Here is a 17,543-nt window from a genome sequence, read left to right on the forward strand (position 1 = left end):
TTTTCACACAAAGTGACATCAAAATATCTTTTAAGAAACTGAGATATTGGCTTTGGGTAATATAAATGGTAAATGGACTGGTTATTATACAGCGCTTTTCTCCTCTACCTAAGCACTCAAAGCGCTTTATACAATTTGCCTCATTCACCCATTCACACCATTCATACAAGCACTTTTTCTATGCTTCTTCTATCTGACATTTACACACATTTATACTCTGATGGATGCATGGGAGAGCAACTTGAGGTTAGTATCTTGCCCAAGGATACTTGGCATACAGACCGGAGCAACCAGGGATCAAACCAGAAAGTAGACTCAAGCGCCAACAACAGTTCTCAAGATGCCAAATGCTGTGTTTCTCTAAATTAAACACCACAGGCAAAGAGAGAACAACTGGATGAATGTGAAGAGCTTAGACACAGGAAATGTGAAATTGTCACAACACTGTACAGCAGTCCCACCTTGAACTGAAATTACAGTAGCATTCGCCAAGTTTCCAAGAGAAGACCAACCATTGTACCTGTTGTTGCTGCCTGGCATACAACAAATGAAAGGGAGTGCCAGGCTGAGAATCAAAGGGTAACGGGTGATTTCCTTGAAATGTCAGAAGTGGGTTTGGCTGATTCATCTTGTCTCTATTAATAGGTTTTACAGCTAGACCAGCTTTAATGGCCTGGCGGCTGTACATGCCCGTGGAGGCCGATGATTATGTGCACATGGCAAAGCACCGCCGTGCACTTTATGTTGCCAGCTCCCAAATCTGAGCCACTGCTGCTGAGAGCTCTGGCAGGTCAGAAGGAAGTGACAGTGTCGTGGGGAATGCCTGGCCAGTGACTATAAAATAGTCAGGGAGGTGAAGAATATCACTTTTCCCTTTTGGAGCTGATTGGTAATAGTAAGTGGCACTCACCCAACGGCACCCCATTAGTACATGGTTTCATTTTCCCAAATCGTTCATCTATTTAATTTGTAATCCTCATAAGTTTTTAAATGACCTACAGGACAGCCAATGCACCAGTGTTTAATAGGTTTACATTTACAACATTTATTGTTTTTTCAAAGTTACAAGATTGCACATCTGTCAAATTAGCAGTGAGACACTTTATAATATCACAGCTGTTAGAGTTGTTGCTCTACTGTCATGGGATTTGATATCGATGGATGATATTCTGAAACTAAATCTCACTCAAGAGTGTTTGACAAAACCCTTAACCTCAATTAACTCATCCTCCTACAGAAGAAAAATCAAACAGGACCTAACTGGATGAAATCACACAGGGTCTGTAGCTTAATCAGTGTCATGATGTGCAAGATGCACTCTGCACAGATACTCTGACCTTCTCACCCCATCCAAACCTAAAGAACTGCGGTTGTCCTGGTGGCAGCAGGTTGATGGGCTTTGGCAGTAAACAGAAAATATTGTGTCCATTTGGTTGTAAACCACAATCTGCTGACCAAGTCCGTGTCATGTAAACACACCGGCCCAAGCCTGTGGGTAATTTTACACCTTGGTCCAAGTTGGCAGAGAAGTAGCAATCCAAACATTTGTTTGCCCATCTCATAGGCCAGCCCGCCACATGGATTTCTTGTATATCCAGCACTGTGCAACCTAGGGAGATATTGGCACGGACTTGCGAAAACAAACTGACAGCTCTTACAAAAACATTTGGGGAAGATTGATGACCGATGCCATCTAGAGCTACAAAAAGACAGTGTAACCACAGTCATCCCCCAGCAGTAGCAAACAGTGGTGTTACAGCACAAAGTCATTCTGCAAAACTTGATAGTGAGACACAAAGAGGAAGAATAAGAGTGAGAGACAAAAACAAGTGCAGGTCAGTTTTTGTCACAAGTTGTCAAGTTGGCTTCTCATAAAGATGCACCAGTTTTATAGCGTCTAAATATTGAGGAAAGGTGCATCATAATAAAAGGATGCTGCAGAAAGAGGAGGCGTCAACTCAGCTCGTTCCCTTTAATCCTCAAGAGAGAATTCCTGCCATCCTGAATCACCACACAGCCATAAGCTGCTTCACTGTCTGTATTTATAAGCGAGTGGAACCTGCAATTTGTCATGTGAAGTCTTAATATTAAGTCATAACGGCAAAACAAATTAGGGACTGAGCTAATAGAGCCTTTTCGTATGAATTATGAGAACACATACCTTGGCATAATCAGCACCATGTTTCTCCTTGTAACCATTCCGACAGACAGTATAATTATAGAAGCGGGAATTTTTGATCAATCCAACCCATTCGCGCCACCCAGGTGGGATGTAGCTGCCATTGTACTCATTGAGGTACTTGCCGAAGAAAGCTGCAGAAGAAAAGATGAGAGAAAGAAGGGAGAGATGGGCCTCTTTTAATATGCAGTTTCTTTATATATGCAGTCTTTACAAGCACTGCTTCCTTAAGGCGATGCCTGTAAAAAAACAAACAAAAAAAACATAATTGTGTGACTGTGCGACTTTATCTGCGCTTATGTGATGTTTAACATTTTTGCTTGTCTCCTTTTCCCTGGATTCTCTGACAACATTCTCGGATAGGCTGGGCAGGAAGCCAGGCTGTCCCAGAGACGGCTAATTGCAGACTAACGCAACGACTCCAAAACCACAAGTCGAGCTGCAGCCCACAGGACCCCACTGAGCTGCCCAGTTCAACGCCTGCCCATCACTCAGGCAGACAGTGTCTGATGAGACACGACATCGACCTGGCACGCTCAACGTGTTTGCATTTCTCACAGCAGACAGCCAGGCAGGCAGGCAGGTTTGTGGAGTCTAGCTTACTGTATAAATTTGCATTGACTAACATATGAATGGCGTTGCCAGGAGGAGATTAGAGCTAGTAGTGACTGACACTCTGTTAATCAGAACCGAGAACCTCATACAGGTGAACCATCGTCACTATCAAAACTGCCATTTTCCATAAATAAATAATAAGAGAACACCACAGGCATGAAGTAAAGAGTCCTCAATTATATTTGTGTGAGTGTGTATTCACAAACCTGTTCTATAGCCAGTTTCATTGAGGTAGACTGCAAAGGAGCGCGGCTCATGCTGAGCTTGCCAGGAAGGGGAGGAACAGTTCTCATTGTTGGTGTAGGTGTTGTGGTTGTGGACGTACTTGCCCGTCAGCATGGAAGAACGTGACGGGCAGCACATGGGTGTGGTGACAAAGGCATTGGTGAAAGAAGTGCCACCATCCTCCATGATCTTGCGGGTTTTATTCATTACCTGTAGAGAACCTGGAGGGCGAGGTAACGTGATCAGTGCTGTACAGTTACAGCGAAATCTTATTAAACACACGCAAATACTGTTTTTCACTCGTATTTACTTAATCTGTGATTCAGTGCTCTGAAAGGCAAATAATTACAATTCAGCACACGAGAGACCAGATGGCCATTCCGGTGTGGCTTATGGCCTCTACTTAATATTTAATGTGCCAAGAAAGACTACAGAAGTCCTGATGCAAATCACCACAAAGACAAAGAAACACATTAGAACAGAGAGGATTGAAGACTGGGAAAAACACTGAATTTTAGATAAACTGTGCACTTTTTCTTTTAAATAGGGAAAAAAATTGAAGCCAAATGAAAATTTCCAGGAAGACCAGGGGTTTCTGCCAGGCAGCCTTACCCAACTCAACATCCTGGTCGTCAGTCATGATGAGGATGATGTTGGGCCGGATGTTTCTGCGGTCTCTCTGAATGCGACCTCTGAGGCCCTGAGCCCTGGTGGTGGTGAAGGCCCAGCTGCCTGGAGCCCAATCCAGCGACAGGAGGGCCAACCAGGACAGCCAGTGAATCAGCATGGTGACTGAAACAACAGGCCAGAGGATGGGTAGATGGAGGAGATTAATGGAGAGAAGGGGAGGGAGAGAACCAGCCGGGCCGCTCACTCACACTTGTGCAGCTCTTGCAGCAGTGATGGACTGTGGGGAGACAAGAGGGGGAAATGTATGGAGACATTACAACAATAAGCATGGTGGGAGGTGAAACTTTAGGGTCAGTTTTGCAGTAGTGGAAGAGAAAACTGCATTGCACCTGCAGAAAGCCAGAATCCCTGTTGGAACATTTAAGCACATTTACTTCAGGTAACTTCTGTGCAGATGGTCACAAATCACACTCAAACAGAACAGTTTATCCATAAACAGGGAAGCCAAAACAGATTGGCTTTAGCCCTTAACGGTCCAGCAAGGAAAACTTATTCAGCAGTTCAAATATATGCTGTGTGCAGATGGAAACTCCATTAATACTGAACACAAAAATCCCTCACCCTCAACTCCCTGATCTGAAAGAAAAGAAAATACTCAACTCTGTCAAAGTTAAACAAAAACAAATAAACTGAAGATCTAGAAACACAGATCTCACCTCAGAGAATCCCGCGAGTCCCCTACTTTTACAGTTTTCTCTTTATCTCTCTCTCTATCGTTTCCTGGTTTTCCACTCTTCTACCGTGTCAGAGAACACACTCGTGCACGGAAAGTCTCCATCCCTACTGGACAGCTGCTGTTTAGCTAACTGTGATGAGATTAGGCCATTGGCTGCACACCCAGAACCACTTGCCTGCATGAGCCAATTGTGGCCCCCCTTTTACCTGCCACTCAAAAGTCACCCCCTGGTGAGTCAAGCATGACACAGGGCCAGTGGGGGGAGAAAAAAAGGCACTGGAGGCGGGGAGAGGGTTCCACTACATTAACTGCAACGCCACTGTCGGGAATCACAGATGACCACTGAGTCATCACTTGGCAGCCTCTTGCTCACTATAACAGTCATCATAGCTGAATGCTCCGACTAAATTCCAGTGATCAGTAAAGTAAAATGTATACTAGTACAAACCTGAGCTCAGATTTTATTCCTGTACCAATGAAAAGCCAGTCTAAAGGAATTCAAAACATTATACCGGTAGTGTTGTGCTACAAATTAAAGTTAAAATGTAATAAGAATTCAAAGATGCCTTCAAATATATATAAAATATATGTGAAAGAATGGCTTCTGCCTGTGAGATGAACCGTGATGCAGTAATAATGAGAACCTCATCACCACCTGTGAAAAAGTGCCTTGCGGACAGCAGTCCCACTGAGTGGCACCACACTGCTCCCTATTCTGGGTTAATGGCCTGAAAACAAATGGCAGGTCTATGACACCTGAGCCCGGCCAAACCCCACTGGGTGGCTCCGCCCTTACCATCATTTCCACAAAAGGCCTGTCCGAATCAGCAGAGAGTAACAACCCTAATAAATGATTTGTATCTTGATGATTTTGATCTATCGCACAGTCCAGAATGAACTAACGTGCGTTGTTCGGATGGTAGTCGAGGACGGTAAAGATTCTGTTTGGTAATTTGCATCAGGAAATTAAAACACCTACTCTAGTCGTGTATCAGATAGATGCAAATCATCTCAAACACCCAACACCTCCCAATGTTGACCCTGCTCTACTACGCTGTTTATTTCAGCTGCTTCTCCAGTTTGATGTTAGATATGATAAGCAGAGCTTCAGACAGAGCTTTAAGAGTACTTTGGTGTACTGGGTTTCAGACAAGCTGTGTCTGGACTAGCCAGCCAGCCCAGTCATCGTGACAGCCCTGTGCAAACACTGGCGCCGTTTGGACAAACACCCCTCTGGTGCGAGGTGGCAGAGTGCACAGAACCTTGCAGTGAGCTACACACACAACACAAACTACTTTACAAACACATGGTGACACGCAGAAACTCATAGACGAGCCTTTATCCCACAAAAAACACACTCTTCTGCCGTGTGGATCCAAGTCCTCCTACACAAATTGGGAACGCTTCCCATATACAAGACACATAACCCATATCTAGACAAAGCTCAAGTCTCTGTTTCTATCAGAGCTGCGGAAGACCTGACATCAGCTGTAAGCCAGTCGGCCAGCGAGTGTAATGTTAGCACCCAGCGCAAATTCAATTTTACATGCCAACGATTCCAAGCAATGGCCTCTTCTTGCATCTTAGACAAAACAGACAAGAAGGTTCATTGTGGTGTCTGATGCAAACCTTGTGGTGCTGATCTACAGTGGAGTCAATAGCTATTCTGTCTGAAATGACTGAGACCGCAGGGCTAATAAAGCGCCACACAAAACCCCCCAATAGAATGAGGGCTGTTATTATGCAGGCCCCCTCCCCTTTTTCTGGACTACCGCTCGTAGTCCATTTCACCTGATCCACTTTGCTCACTAGGCCATCTGAGGTTCACTTAGGAGCAAAAGGACTTCTACAGGTCTTGAGTCATTCGATCATCCTTCTCAAAGTGACCCATCATCAAAGAAAACCCAAGTATATGCTGGCATCATATCCTCAGTGCCCTGACTTCCTCATGCTAATGTGACATATGGAGCGTAAAGCCTCTAGAGGAAATGAGCAGCTGAGTGACAGGACATGTCAGAGTGTCGAGATAAGCAACTGCTGTTTATAAAGCAAAGATGGCAGGCTATATTGTGACCTTTAGTTCATGCAGAAAGTTTCCAATTCACTGAGCAAGAGTGAGAAAGAGGCAAAAAAGTGATTTTACTTGAATTAAAAATGTAATTTGCCCAAGGATGCTTAGGAGATATTCCTTCCATGCACCACATCGTGGTGCTTTTATCAGAATAAAACAAGTAGCCCTGCAGCAATTTCTGCCTCAGACAGGTCCACTCTACATGAAGATTTAATTTGGCTTGTTTTAAATATAGAATACATCCTGTGAGCACTCTAGAGCAGCACGGTATGCTTTATAGTTTAATATGCTCTATTTAAAATGTATAATAAAAACATCTGCTCCAGATTTGAAAGTGTGTCTAAGCTTTACAGACAGGATAGTTTAAACACCTATTTAACTACCGCTAGATGTCAGAATGAACTCCATTAGTTGTGTGTGTACAAACACACGTGTGTGTGTATTTTGTTTTGTACAAAAGCTTTACAAAGTGTTACACAGAGTTAATGGCTTCAGGCACATTCAGGGATCGGCATAAATTAGGCACTTTGTACACTTTAAATACACAAAACAATATGAATGACTTCTGATATGTGAAAGTTATTATTAGGCTTCCAAATCCATCTTCTGTTATCATCACTGATTCTTTTTTGCCTCCAGAGTTCAAATTCATGTTTCCAATTTCACGATCCCTCGCAGATCATTTTCATGTCATTTTCGCAAGCCTTTCATTTTGAATGACTCATTTATTTATGTCATGTAGCGTGATATCAGCAGAACAGGCAACTTCTATACATCTGTGGAGCGAACAAGAGGTCTTTATTACTGGACAGAGTCAGAGGACTAGGGAGCACATTGTTTCTCCTTCCTCATTGTTTTGAAGGATTAGCTCTAATGACCCTTTAAATGAGCCCTTACTGTACTCATCATGGTTAAGCTGGGGGGAGAAATATTGGGCATGGATGGGAGGAACGCAGCATGCCTAGGAGTTCAAAAGGACTGAAACAAAAAGGCCACTATGGAGTTTTCAGATGCACAGCTGCCAGATACATAAAAGATGTGCAATTTTCAGATTAATGGCAATCAACACTTTTAGCACACCTCAACACCGTACTAATCTTTGCTTTCATGAGGGTATTTTTTTCTCCTACTTGTAGAAAAACAGCTCTTTTACTTGCTTTCCTACAACACATGCAGCATTGCTCGGTAATTTGGTATGTCTATACAGACAGCTGTGCTTTGTGCATCGAGTAAAGCTGAACATAATAGAGTTGCTGCTTGTGTAGCCATGCAGGGCAGCAGTATTTGGCTGGTTGGCAGTTGTGCCCTCTTGTTAGGGCCTCAAACCACACACTGCTGCGTCCTGACCCTCCTCCGACCTGAGTGGTGTTATGGCTTTGATGGTGGCTTGTTTAACCTAACCTCAGCAACCTGAGGCTACCCACACACAGGGGTTAAGAGGTGAAAGTCTGAAGAGAGAGCGAGAGAAAAAAAAAAGAAAACAGAGGTATGAAGGCAACAAAAGTCTTGTCTGGTTGTGATTGGCCCACATTTTCATTTCATCAATGGTCTGCATCTGGCTTAAGTCGTGTTCGTTCAGGAGCGGCAGTCTATACATTTATCAGCTGTGACTGAAAAGTAGCAGATTACCCAAGAGCGCACATGAAAGACTTCTTATGTAAAAAGGCAGGATGACAGCCGAGAGTTCGCGTATCTCTAACAGCCACATGTTTGTCCACGAGCGCATGCATGCTCACAGAGGAGGATCTTGCCCAAGTTAACACAGAGAGTTTGGAGGTGAGGGGGTTCACATTCCCAAAACAAGATGCAAGTCAAACACAAACCAGATGCCATGCTCCTCTAAAGTAAATCAGTCATTCATAAAAAGGCCTTGCTATTAAGGACAATGGCCATTTCAAAGCACCTCAAATCCCCCCTTATTCCTGTTCAGTCTCTCTCTTGCTCCCTCGCTATTTGCCTAGTCCATCTCTATGGCAGCCAAGTCACAGAGGAACAATGGAGGGGAATTATAGTCCAACAGCATAGTTTGAATTCTGTAGGCTGCTCTGCGACTGTAGGCTGCATGACTTGCAATAACAGTAAAAATCATTTAATACATAGTCATTCCTCGACCATAGGAGAACTGCTGAAAGAAAGAAATAAACATCGCAGAGTCGGGATATAAAACATGCTAAACTACAGGCTGGTCTGATTAACAGATAAAGACACAATGTTTTGCACTCCTTCTTTCAGAGAGGAAAAAATGAATAAGACGAGGACTTAGATTAATATGGAGGTTTGTCCAAATATTTCTGTAATCTGAGGGAATTCAGCTGGTCTGCTGCCATGAGGGCTGACGAGGGACTTTTATACTGAGGAGAGCCTGTGTCAGGGCCTGCTGTGCCCGGCAGGCCAAGGGCAGCGCTTGTACCCATCAAGGCCCACCCGTCAGCCACACTGAGCCGACTGAAGGGGAGTTCTGTCCCAGTACATTTACTTGGCTGTGGGTAGGCACTGGGAAAAGACTCAAACCTTGGTGTTTTCAGACTCTTAACTCCATTGATTTGTTTGACCAAAATGCCCAAGTTGGTGTAAGATTTATGCAAAAATTCCAATGAGAAAACCCAAGTGCAAAGTAGTGAAGAGAGATCACTGTTCCAGCACGTTTATGGCTACAAAACCCTTTACTGTGACAGGCACAATCAGAATCTTTGTTTTGTTCAATATTAAAAACGATAAAACTTCAGATGTTTAAGCTTCCCGTTCACTGGAATGTGGTTTGTTTGGGGTACAATGCAGGCCACTTTAATGAAGAAGAATGGCCTCAATTCAGTGAAACATGAACCTGGAGTTAGTGCATTCACAGCTATTAGTTAAACCCCACATGTTTCTCTCGGACCTGGGGAGAGACCCTTTGTAGTGCCATGGCTGTCAATCCACTCCATCAATATTATGGATGCATCTTAATGTATAATTAAATGAATCCGGGTCCAAAATACTTCAAAGTGGGAATGACTTGTGGGCCCACAAGCAGCCTATTGGAAACATGAGTGGGTTTTGAGTACATTAGGAGGTAAATGATTAAAAAACACAAAAGGTCACATTTTATTTATGTATGGGTGTGTTCCCAGTCTGACGGTGGTCTGTATTTAAACATTCATATCCTCGGCTATTTAGTTCTTTGAGTCTAAACCAAGAACTTTATGTAGGCATCCATGGCAATCACTCACACACGGCTATCATACTTTCAGTAACCGGACTGGAATTTAGAAAGTTCAAGAGGCCCGTTTCTGCCTCCATGATTTAAAATTAGTGGTAATATTTAAAATCAATATATTTTATATATAACGTTATGATGTGCTGGTGCTACACCTATTGGTAACCTCTGCTGTACCATTGTCAAAGTATATAAAACAACTGTAGGTGGAGGACGGCTGGGCAGTTTTTTTCTTTCTAATCTGGTGTTTTCCTCCATGTCAGTTTAACACAGTAATTAAAACAAAGTAGTGCCACAAGTTAGCGCCTCCTTTCTCTACTGTGTTGAGCTAAGCTTAAAGAGTTCCACACATGGCACATTGCTCTGTCGAAAGAGTCTCATTAAGACTTTTGTTAATGTTCGTGTGGAAAGTCCTATTATTGTATCTGACAAATTTAGGTTAGCAAGTTAAACCAGAGACCACACCAAGTAAGCTAGCCAGGTGTTATATAATAGCATGTTATTGCCTTCGGCTTTCTTCCCCGAGGGCCTGAAGGGCGTCCTTCATCACGTCCTTATTTTAGTTTGTTTGTCTCACTGGTTTTTGTCTGGTTTAAAACAATTCAGTTCAATTTTATTTATATATTTATAATCACACTGATAGTCACCTCAAGGAACATTCAGACGACACCCTATGAGCGAGCACTTGGTGACAGTGGAAAGAAAAAACTCCCTTTCAACAGGAAGAAACTTCCAGCAGGGTTTCTCTGTATTGTTGCTTGGGCTTTACCTTACAATAGTGTCTCGAGGAGACTGTTGTTGTGATTTGGTGCTATATAAATAAAACCGACCTAAACTGAAATTGCATACTACTCAGACGCATCTTCAGCGACAAGAGCAACAAGTAGTCCTGCCACAGATGGTCTGGCCCTTATACAACCCCAATCTCAGCATGATTGAGTTAGTTTGTGATTAAATGAAAAGATAGAATATCCAGAGAGCCAGAAGCTTGGCTTTGTATACGAGGTTCAAGTATACAAATGGAAAAGCTCATTTACTGTTCACGTGGGTAAGGGAAAAAGGTAAGGGGGGTAGGAAGCAGAGAAGAAAGTGAACAGAAGGGAAACCACTCCACTGATTTATAGTGTGATATGAAAACATGGAATCACAATCAGAGGATCAGCAACCACAGTTATATGAGCCTAAAGCAAGCATTTTCTTTTTTAAACTATTCTAAGCCATGAATGGAAACCATTAGCAACAGACGACCTCAGCTGAATGAAATAAAAACGCATTTTTTATTCCTCCAGCCACGTTCTTGTCAAAATCCACACTCCCATCAGAAACACTCTATCAGAGTACAAGTGCTCCAGAGAGTGAGAGGGAGCAGAATGAATTGCTCACTCACGGGTGGCTTTCTTGTCTCTTTGACGTGTCAAATATACCCCAGATAAATTATTTCTTTTACCACAAAAGAGAGCTATGGCAAATTGCTTCAATGGGTTTCCACTGAGGTAATTGTCAAGAATAAAGAGACTGACTTCTTTTCCATGAAATCAGCAACATGATGGCAGAGAGAGAGAAACACAGAGAGAGCCAATGCACCAAGCCTGATGGATGATTTTTGTTCCCTTATGTGAAAAGTGTGACTTTATTTTTTTCTCTTGCACTCTGTGAATACTGAAAAAGCAAAGGATTTCTAAGGTGGTGAATTTGTTTAATAGGAACAAATGAGCTACTCTGTCAATGTCCACTAGTTAGTAATTGACAATAAAAACAATTTAATGAAATCTTTGTTTAGAATATGCTAATTCATCAGAGTTTATTACATCTAGCTTCTAGACAGGTGACTGTAAATGAGTTTAATCTTAGAAAAACTGTTGTATTATAAACCCCCCTACTTCTGTGAAAGAGTGAAAAAGGTGGCAACAGTTGAGAAAGGAAACTTCTATTAAATGTAGTGCGGCTCCTGGCACATGAAACTAAACACCCCCAAAATGTGAAGCATGTGGAGGCATATTTTTTGGGAATCATAGACAAACATAGATCATGGGAACCAGCCTGTGTGACCGTGAATGTCGTAAACAGACTTCTCGATGACTCAGACACACCAACATGATACCACTCATAAAAATGTATTGGACTCATTGCACCTGTGCCAGTTCAGCACTCCCCCCCTCTCACCCAATCATGCCTTTGGATATGTGTGTGTGTGAACGCCGGGTATTTGGATATCATGTACTCTGTGAGTGCGTGTCATTCACTCAAACAGAGAATGAATCACTCAGACTTGAACGCAGACAGACACGTAACCTGTAATTTGTACGCAGGGGAGATCTCCTTTCCATTGCCTCAGGCTTAGTGTGTGGCTTTCCAAAGCACGCAGCAACGTCATTTGTAATTGAATTAACTTTATCCTCTCTGGCAAAATTTCCATATTTAATTCCATTGTAAATAAAGAAATAATAAAACACGATTTCGATAAAAAGATAAATTAGCTCGCACAGCGTTGAACAGGAAGCTTACCCATCCGAATCCTTCCAGGCCTTTTACTTTTGAGCCAAAAGTAGAAGAATGCAGCCACTACATCATCCAAACATGTTCAAGAGACAGCAGACAGAATCAGCTGAAGTTGCCACGGGCAACTCGAGAAAACCAAGATGACAATAATGTGAGTCATGCCATCATAGAGCTTTTCATTATAAAGCAAGTTGCTGTTCAAACACTTTAAAGATGCAGCCATTCTGCATCCACACGGCCGAGTCGTGTTGATCAAATAAGGTCAAACAGGACTGGAGGCGACCAGCAGAACACGGCCAAGTCCTCGCATATAAGCGCTTGTGCGTGTACGTACACAGAGGCAGAGGAGGGGAGAGCGCTGGCAGAAGCTGAATGTGTTTGCTCGCTCCAGGGGAGAAGGAAAGAAAGGGAGCAGAAGAGCTGAAACAAACGCATGCTGGCTTCTATTAGTCGAGCTGTAGAGCGCAATGAAGGGGTGAGGAAACATATTCATTCCCTCTGCCTCCTCCCCACCCAACAACATCCCCCCCAACCCTCCCACCCCATTATATCCATTCTGGAAAGGCGGCGGATGAAAGGGGCAACCCCCCAGTGGCAGCACTTCTCCCTCCAAACTTTCGCCGACGCATTCTGACGGCTGCTTAATTGTACGTGATACAGGCAGGATCCTTTCTCTTTCAAATCTAAAACAGATTGCTTCTCCCTGGGGAGGAGGATTATTGGACAAGAGTAATGACAAAGCAGGGACTGTCCAGCCCTCTGGGAGGTGGAGGACAGAGGGGGTGAGCTCGTGCATAGTGTGCTTATGTGTGTAAATAGCTTTTCTGTGTTTGTCTTTTGTACAACCCTGTCCTGCAAGAAGATTATGTTTGTACCCATGTGTTTCAAAAGTGCACACATTATCCAACCTCCCTGCATCTTTTTCCACTTTAAAACTCTCTCTTTCATCCCCTCTTTATCACACATTCACACCTCCCTTTCTCTGATCTTGGCCTCTCCTTTATCTTATCCCGCTTCCACTTCCCCCTCTGTGGCTCTCTTGACCTGGCTTTCTCTTTCTCACTCTAAAGTCCATGCTGCATCTACGTGCAGTGACATCTGAACAAACGCTGCTGTGAACATTACAGAAAAAGCATTAAAACCTTCTCTCTCTCAGTCTCCCTCTCTCACCAAGGATTTACCCATTAAAGTGCACTTTTAGCCACCATTAGCAAACCCGCATTTACCCCTGTTGTGTAAATTCTCAGGCCACAATTGCACGGGCTGTCTGGGGTCATTCCTGGCTTTTGTGTCGCTGAACCACCTACTGAACATTTTCTTCATAAAACACATCTTTCCTTTTTGACTAGTCATCAAGGCAGAGGCTCGAGACAAAGGGGATGAGAGCCATAGAAAACAGTAAAGTACTGAATGTGTGTCTGGATTGCTGCTCCTTTTACGGTGTCCTAAATACCACATCAAAGGTTGGAGGGATAAGGAATTCCCTCCAATAATGAGATGGATGTAATGTTTGCATGCCCTGACCTCTCTCATTCAAATAGCAAGCTGAACAAACATATGGGGTGCTATCATGAGCTCCCAAATACCGCCTAAAAGATTTCTTTTGAGATAGGTGCCTAAAATAAAAAAATAAAAAAAAAGACTTAATTTAACGTGCACTTTGCAAATGGATCAAAACTCCATAACAATGTTTGATCAGTAAGGTCAACAAAGGAACTGGGAAAGTGGCTGACTCATCTAAAGATAGCCTTTCTGGATCCCACATAAATAAAAGCATGCCAAATGCTCACTGTTCAAATGCTGGTCATTTGCAGTGATAGGACTGTGCAATCTACACAAGCGCTACTATGCAATCAGGCTAGTATGAGGAACACTATCATTAAGTTGAAGAGATAAACAAGTTCTGGAGGAGAGAGGGTGGTTTAGGAAATCTTTTCTTAACATGCTCACACACACACAAGAGAACACACACAAACTACAGTTATACAGCACTGCTCTCTGTACTTTCCAGAGAGGGAAAAGGGGGAAAAACTAAACTAGTGTCATTCCACTGGACTTCAAAGCAAAGATGTCTCAATCCAATTAAACTGATTAAGTGCTACTTGATTCAAAATAATTATTCAATACTAGAACCTGTGTCACCACAATCCCAACTAAACTCTTTTTTAAAATAAATGACAGAATTCAGACATCTGACTCCTGTCACATAGGATCAAGTTCACAAAGCAATGCAGCATGATGAATGAGTCGGAGACGACAACAAAAAGCAGAGGCAAGTCAAAGCTCATCTAACATGGTTCTGATTTGGAGGAAGAAGTAAGGATAGAAAAGCTAAAAATACTGAGCACTCACCTGAAAGCATCTCCCCACACGCACACACACAAATGGAGAAACTTGGATCAGTATGACATTACATGTGCCTCTTTTCTCCAAAGTGGCTTCCCACAGGAGCGTTACCTAAAAGTTTAAAACTGTGTTTGCATCCCGTTTAAACAGAATCTTGTTCAGTCTATTAGACTAACACACATATATGCATATTTGAGCCATTTCCACTTCCTGCAGTAATCACTCTTCCATGAATGTGTTGGCCCTGTTCATGATGAGATGGCATGCGTGTCTGGGAAATCTCTGATCCACTGGTTTTGGAAAAAAAAGATATAAAAAAATACACATACAGAAAAAAAAATTCAGCACTTTTGGTAGCATTCGCTTACACCCAGTCTCTCGGCATGCTTATCAGAAGAACAAATTAGCTCACTGAATACTTTCACACACATAGAGAGACACACGCACATACATCCGCAAGCAGATCTGAATGATGGCAAAGCGACTACTGGAACAACGTTTGTCTTGGCAAGCGCCTACCCCCCAGAATGTAATTATTTGCAGCAGCTGCTCATGCGCTTGTTTGTACCACAGTTAAGCTAGAAACTGTTTAAAGGATCTATCTTCTTTTCTGCGCTGGCAATAAGGCACGGCGTTTTAAAGCAGTCCAAAGCTGCTTTGCTGTGTTCCGAGTAAGTTAATCAGAATATTGAGTCTAAGCGTTGCTTGCGGATCAGTCTTGTCAGTAGCGAAAGTTTCAAGTTAAAGTTCGCCATCATTCTCCAGCCTCGCATTCAGTAATACACATGGACACTGCCAAAGTGTTGAAATGTAAGTCAGCCAGTCTACTCAAAGAACTAGATTTGAATGGGACCACAGTAAAATTTTGCCATCTAGGTCAAAAGGATAAATTCCCTGGTTTTTGCGGACTTGTAGGTGAGCACAGTGATCCAGTACACATTAAAGTCAAACCGTTCACTTGGATGGACTTCAACAATGTACCACACACACAGCAGACAGGGGCAAAATGTACTCCACATTTGGATTTTTTCTTTATTAAGAAGCTTACTCAGTTTCACTCAGTGTCCCTAATAAAATTTAAGACTGCAAAAGCAACGACAGTCGGTCATGTCTCCAGCTGATTGATTCTAACAATCAGCTCATACAAACAACTCTACAGGTCTTAAAGCAGTACTAATCACTACCTGTTGGTGGTTGTGTTAAATACTTCGAGTAACAAGCAGGAAGTGTAGCTACGGCTGGTTTACAAAGGTAAACACAAATTCACACAGCAGCAGCTTTCACCCATACAACCTTCTCTCCTCTCAGCCCAGCTGCTGTTCACACAACTTTTCACAGCTGCACAGTCTCCATTTGCAAATGCCTCATACACACACACACACACACACACACACACACACACACACATAATGCCTGCAGCAAGGCATAAATACTATACATCATATTCCCACTTCATTGGCAAGTTTCGCTTCTCACTTGACTTGAGCTAAATAGCTAAAGTGAGGTGCACATTCCCAGCGTCTCTCCCTCTCTGCTGAGCTTTGACAGTTTGTCCGGAAAGAACTCTTCAGCAGCTCATCCATTTAGCGCATACTGACACGATCTGCCAGAGGTGCACTCTGAATGAGATTTATGAAAAAAACTTATCTGGCCTGAAGTGAAGGAACATTAAATGCCACGCTGATTTATGGAAATGTCGAAAAAAAAAGGTGTCTTCATTTGCTATTACAGAAAAGGAAAACAATTTAAACTCAGTACTGGATTTCTGTATGATAAAAAAAAAAAAGACACCATTAAAATAAGAACATGATAAAATACAACCTGTAATCTTTTATAGATTGCACCATACTGACAGTTACATACTTTTAAGTGAGAGAGCAGTTTAAAATGTAATGGAGCTACCTTTCACGCTCATATAATCGGTTTCGGAAAATGAAAAATGAACTGATGAACGCTCATGTTTTGGGGGAAAAAATGACATTAATGGAATGTGCTGCCTTCTAATCCCTTGAGACGGAGGAATTTGCGACCGAGGGAATTCCTGTCATTCACATGGAAAACTATGAGATCCTGCACACACTGAGCTGCTGTACGGGCAGCACAGACAGGCTGCAGGAACAGCGCAGCTCACAAGTCCAGACTTACTGAGTTATACCTGACTCCTGAACTGTAATGTGAATCAGAAATTTACTGCTAAATGAACAACAACATGCACGCTCTGCAAAAGAACTGGAAACCTGACAAAAAAAGAAGTGAAAGAGTAAAAAAAGTTGTACAGTACCTGGAAGGCAGGAGAGAAAAGTGCTGGCTGACTGAGAGGCAAGGATACGATTCCTCTCAGTTTTATCCCCACGCTTCTTGACCAGATCTGCCTTTGCTCATGGAGGGGTTTGTATCTTCGTGCTGGGACTTGGTTTCAAGAGTAGGGGGGACCACACAGCTCCTGGAAGACAACCTCTCTCCTCTAATCCTCTCCCCAATGTGATGACACTCTCTAACCTCGACCATCTGTTGAAACACGTCCCAAAGCAGTCAGCACCACGCTGTGTCAAGAACCCCACTCCCCTGCCCAATCACAGACCGGCTGCTGGGTGGCTCCTCGCTGCCAGGAGGCAGGGACAAGGACACAGCACAGCGCAGAGGGAGACACACACACACGCACAGTCGGTCACACCACTGCCTCCACCCCACACTCACACAGACACTCTACGAGATGAGAGCAAGAAAACCCCCCAGTCATCGTAACCTGAGAGGCAGAGTAGGACGGGGAGAGTGAGTGGAGGAGGAAGGGGAGGGGAGCAAGCAAGAGAGAGCAAGGGAGGGGAGAGAGGGTGAGAGAGAGGGGCACATGCTTAAGAGCTAAAGTAGGGAAGATAGAGAGATACAATTTGTATCTTTCACATTATGTTGCTGGCAATGTCGCTTAAATAACAATCCCTCCGCCCAATTCCTCTCCCTGGATCTATAGCGCATGTGGTCTAAAGAAATAATACTTTTCAAAAAATGCAATAAAATTCTATATTGGCTCCGAGGTGGGAATGCTGTT

At 43.1% G+C, this 17,543-nt stretch overlaps 1 protein-coding gene across 3 annotated transcripts in view; it reads right to left on the bottom strand.

Annotated features, from left to right (window-relative positions):
• Window positions 1-17,171, bottom strand: part of sulf1 (sulfatase 1) — a 34,501-nt gene extending 17,330 nt beyond the window's left edge. For 2 of the 3 annotated variants that reach the window (XM_085418648.1, XM_085418646.1), the window contains exons 1-4: window positions 16,779-17,171; window positions 3,632-3,926; window positions 3,001-3,240; window positions 2,162-2,313 (exon numbers count right to left, since the gene is read on the bottom strand). In XM_085418648.1, the coding sequence (XP_085274774.1) occupies window positions 2,162-2,313; window positions 3,001-3,240; window positions 3,632-3,806 (567 nt within the window). In that variant the 5' untranslated portion in view covers window positions 3,807-3,926; window positions 16,779-17,171. Of the gene's footprint in view, window positions 1-2,161; window positions 2,314-3,000; window positions 3,241-3,631; window positions 3,927-4,365; window positions 4,480-16,778 lie in introns of those variants that run through there. The other variant, XM_085418647.1, reaches the window with a different exon arrangement.
• Window positions 17,172-17,543: the final 372 nt, after the last annotated feature.

Source organism: Rhamphochromis longiceps, linkage group LG9 (genome assembly GCF_057381845.1).
Source record: "Rhamphochromis longiceps isolate RC_006_pf linkage group LG9, R_longiceps_female_GT1.1, whole genome shotgun sequence".
Lineage (NCBI taxonomy): Eukaryota > Metazoa > Chordata > Actinopteri > Cichliformes > Cichlidae > Rhamphochromis > Rhamphochromis longiceps.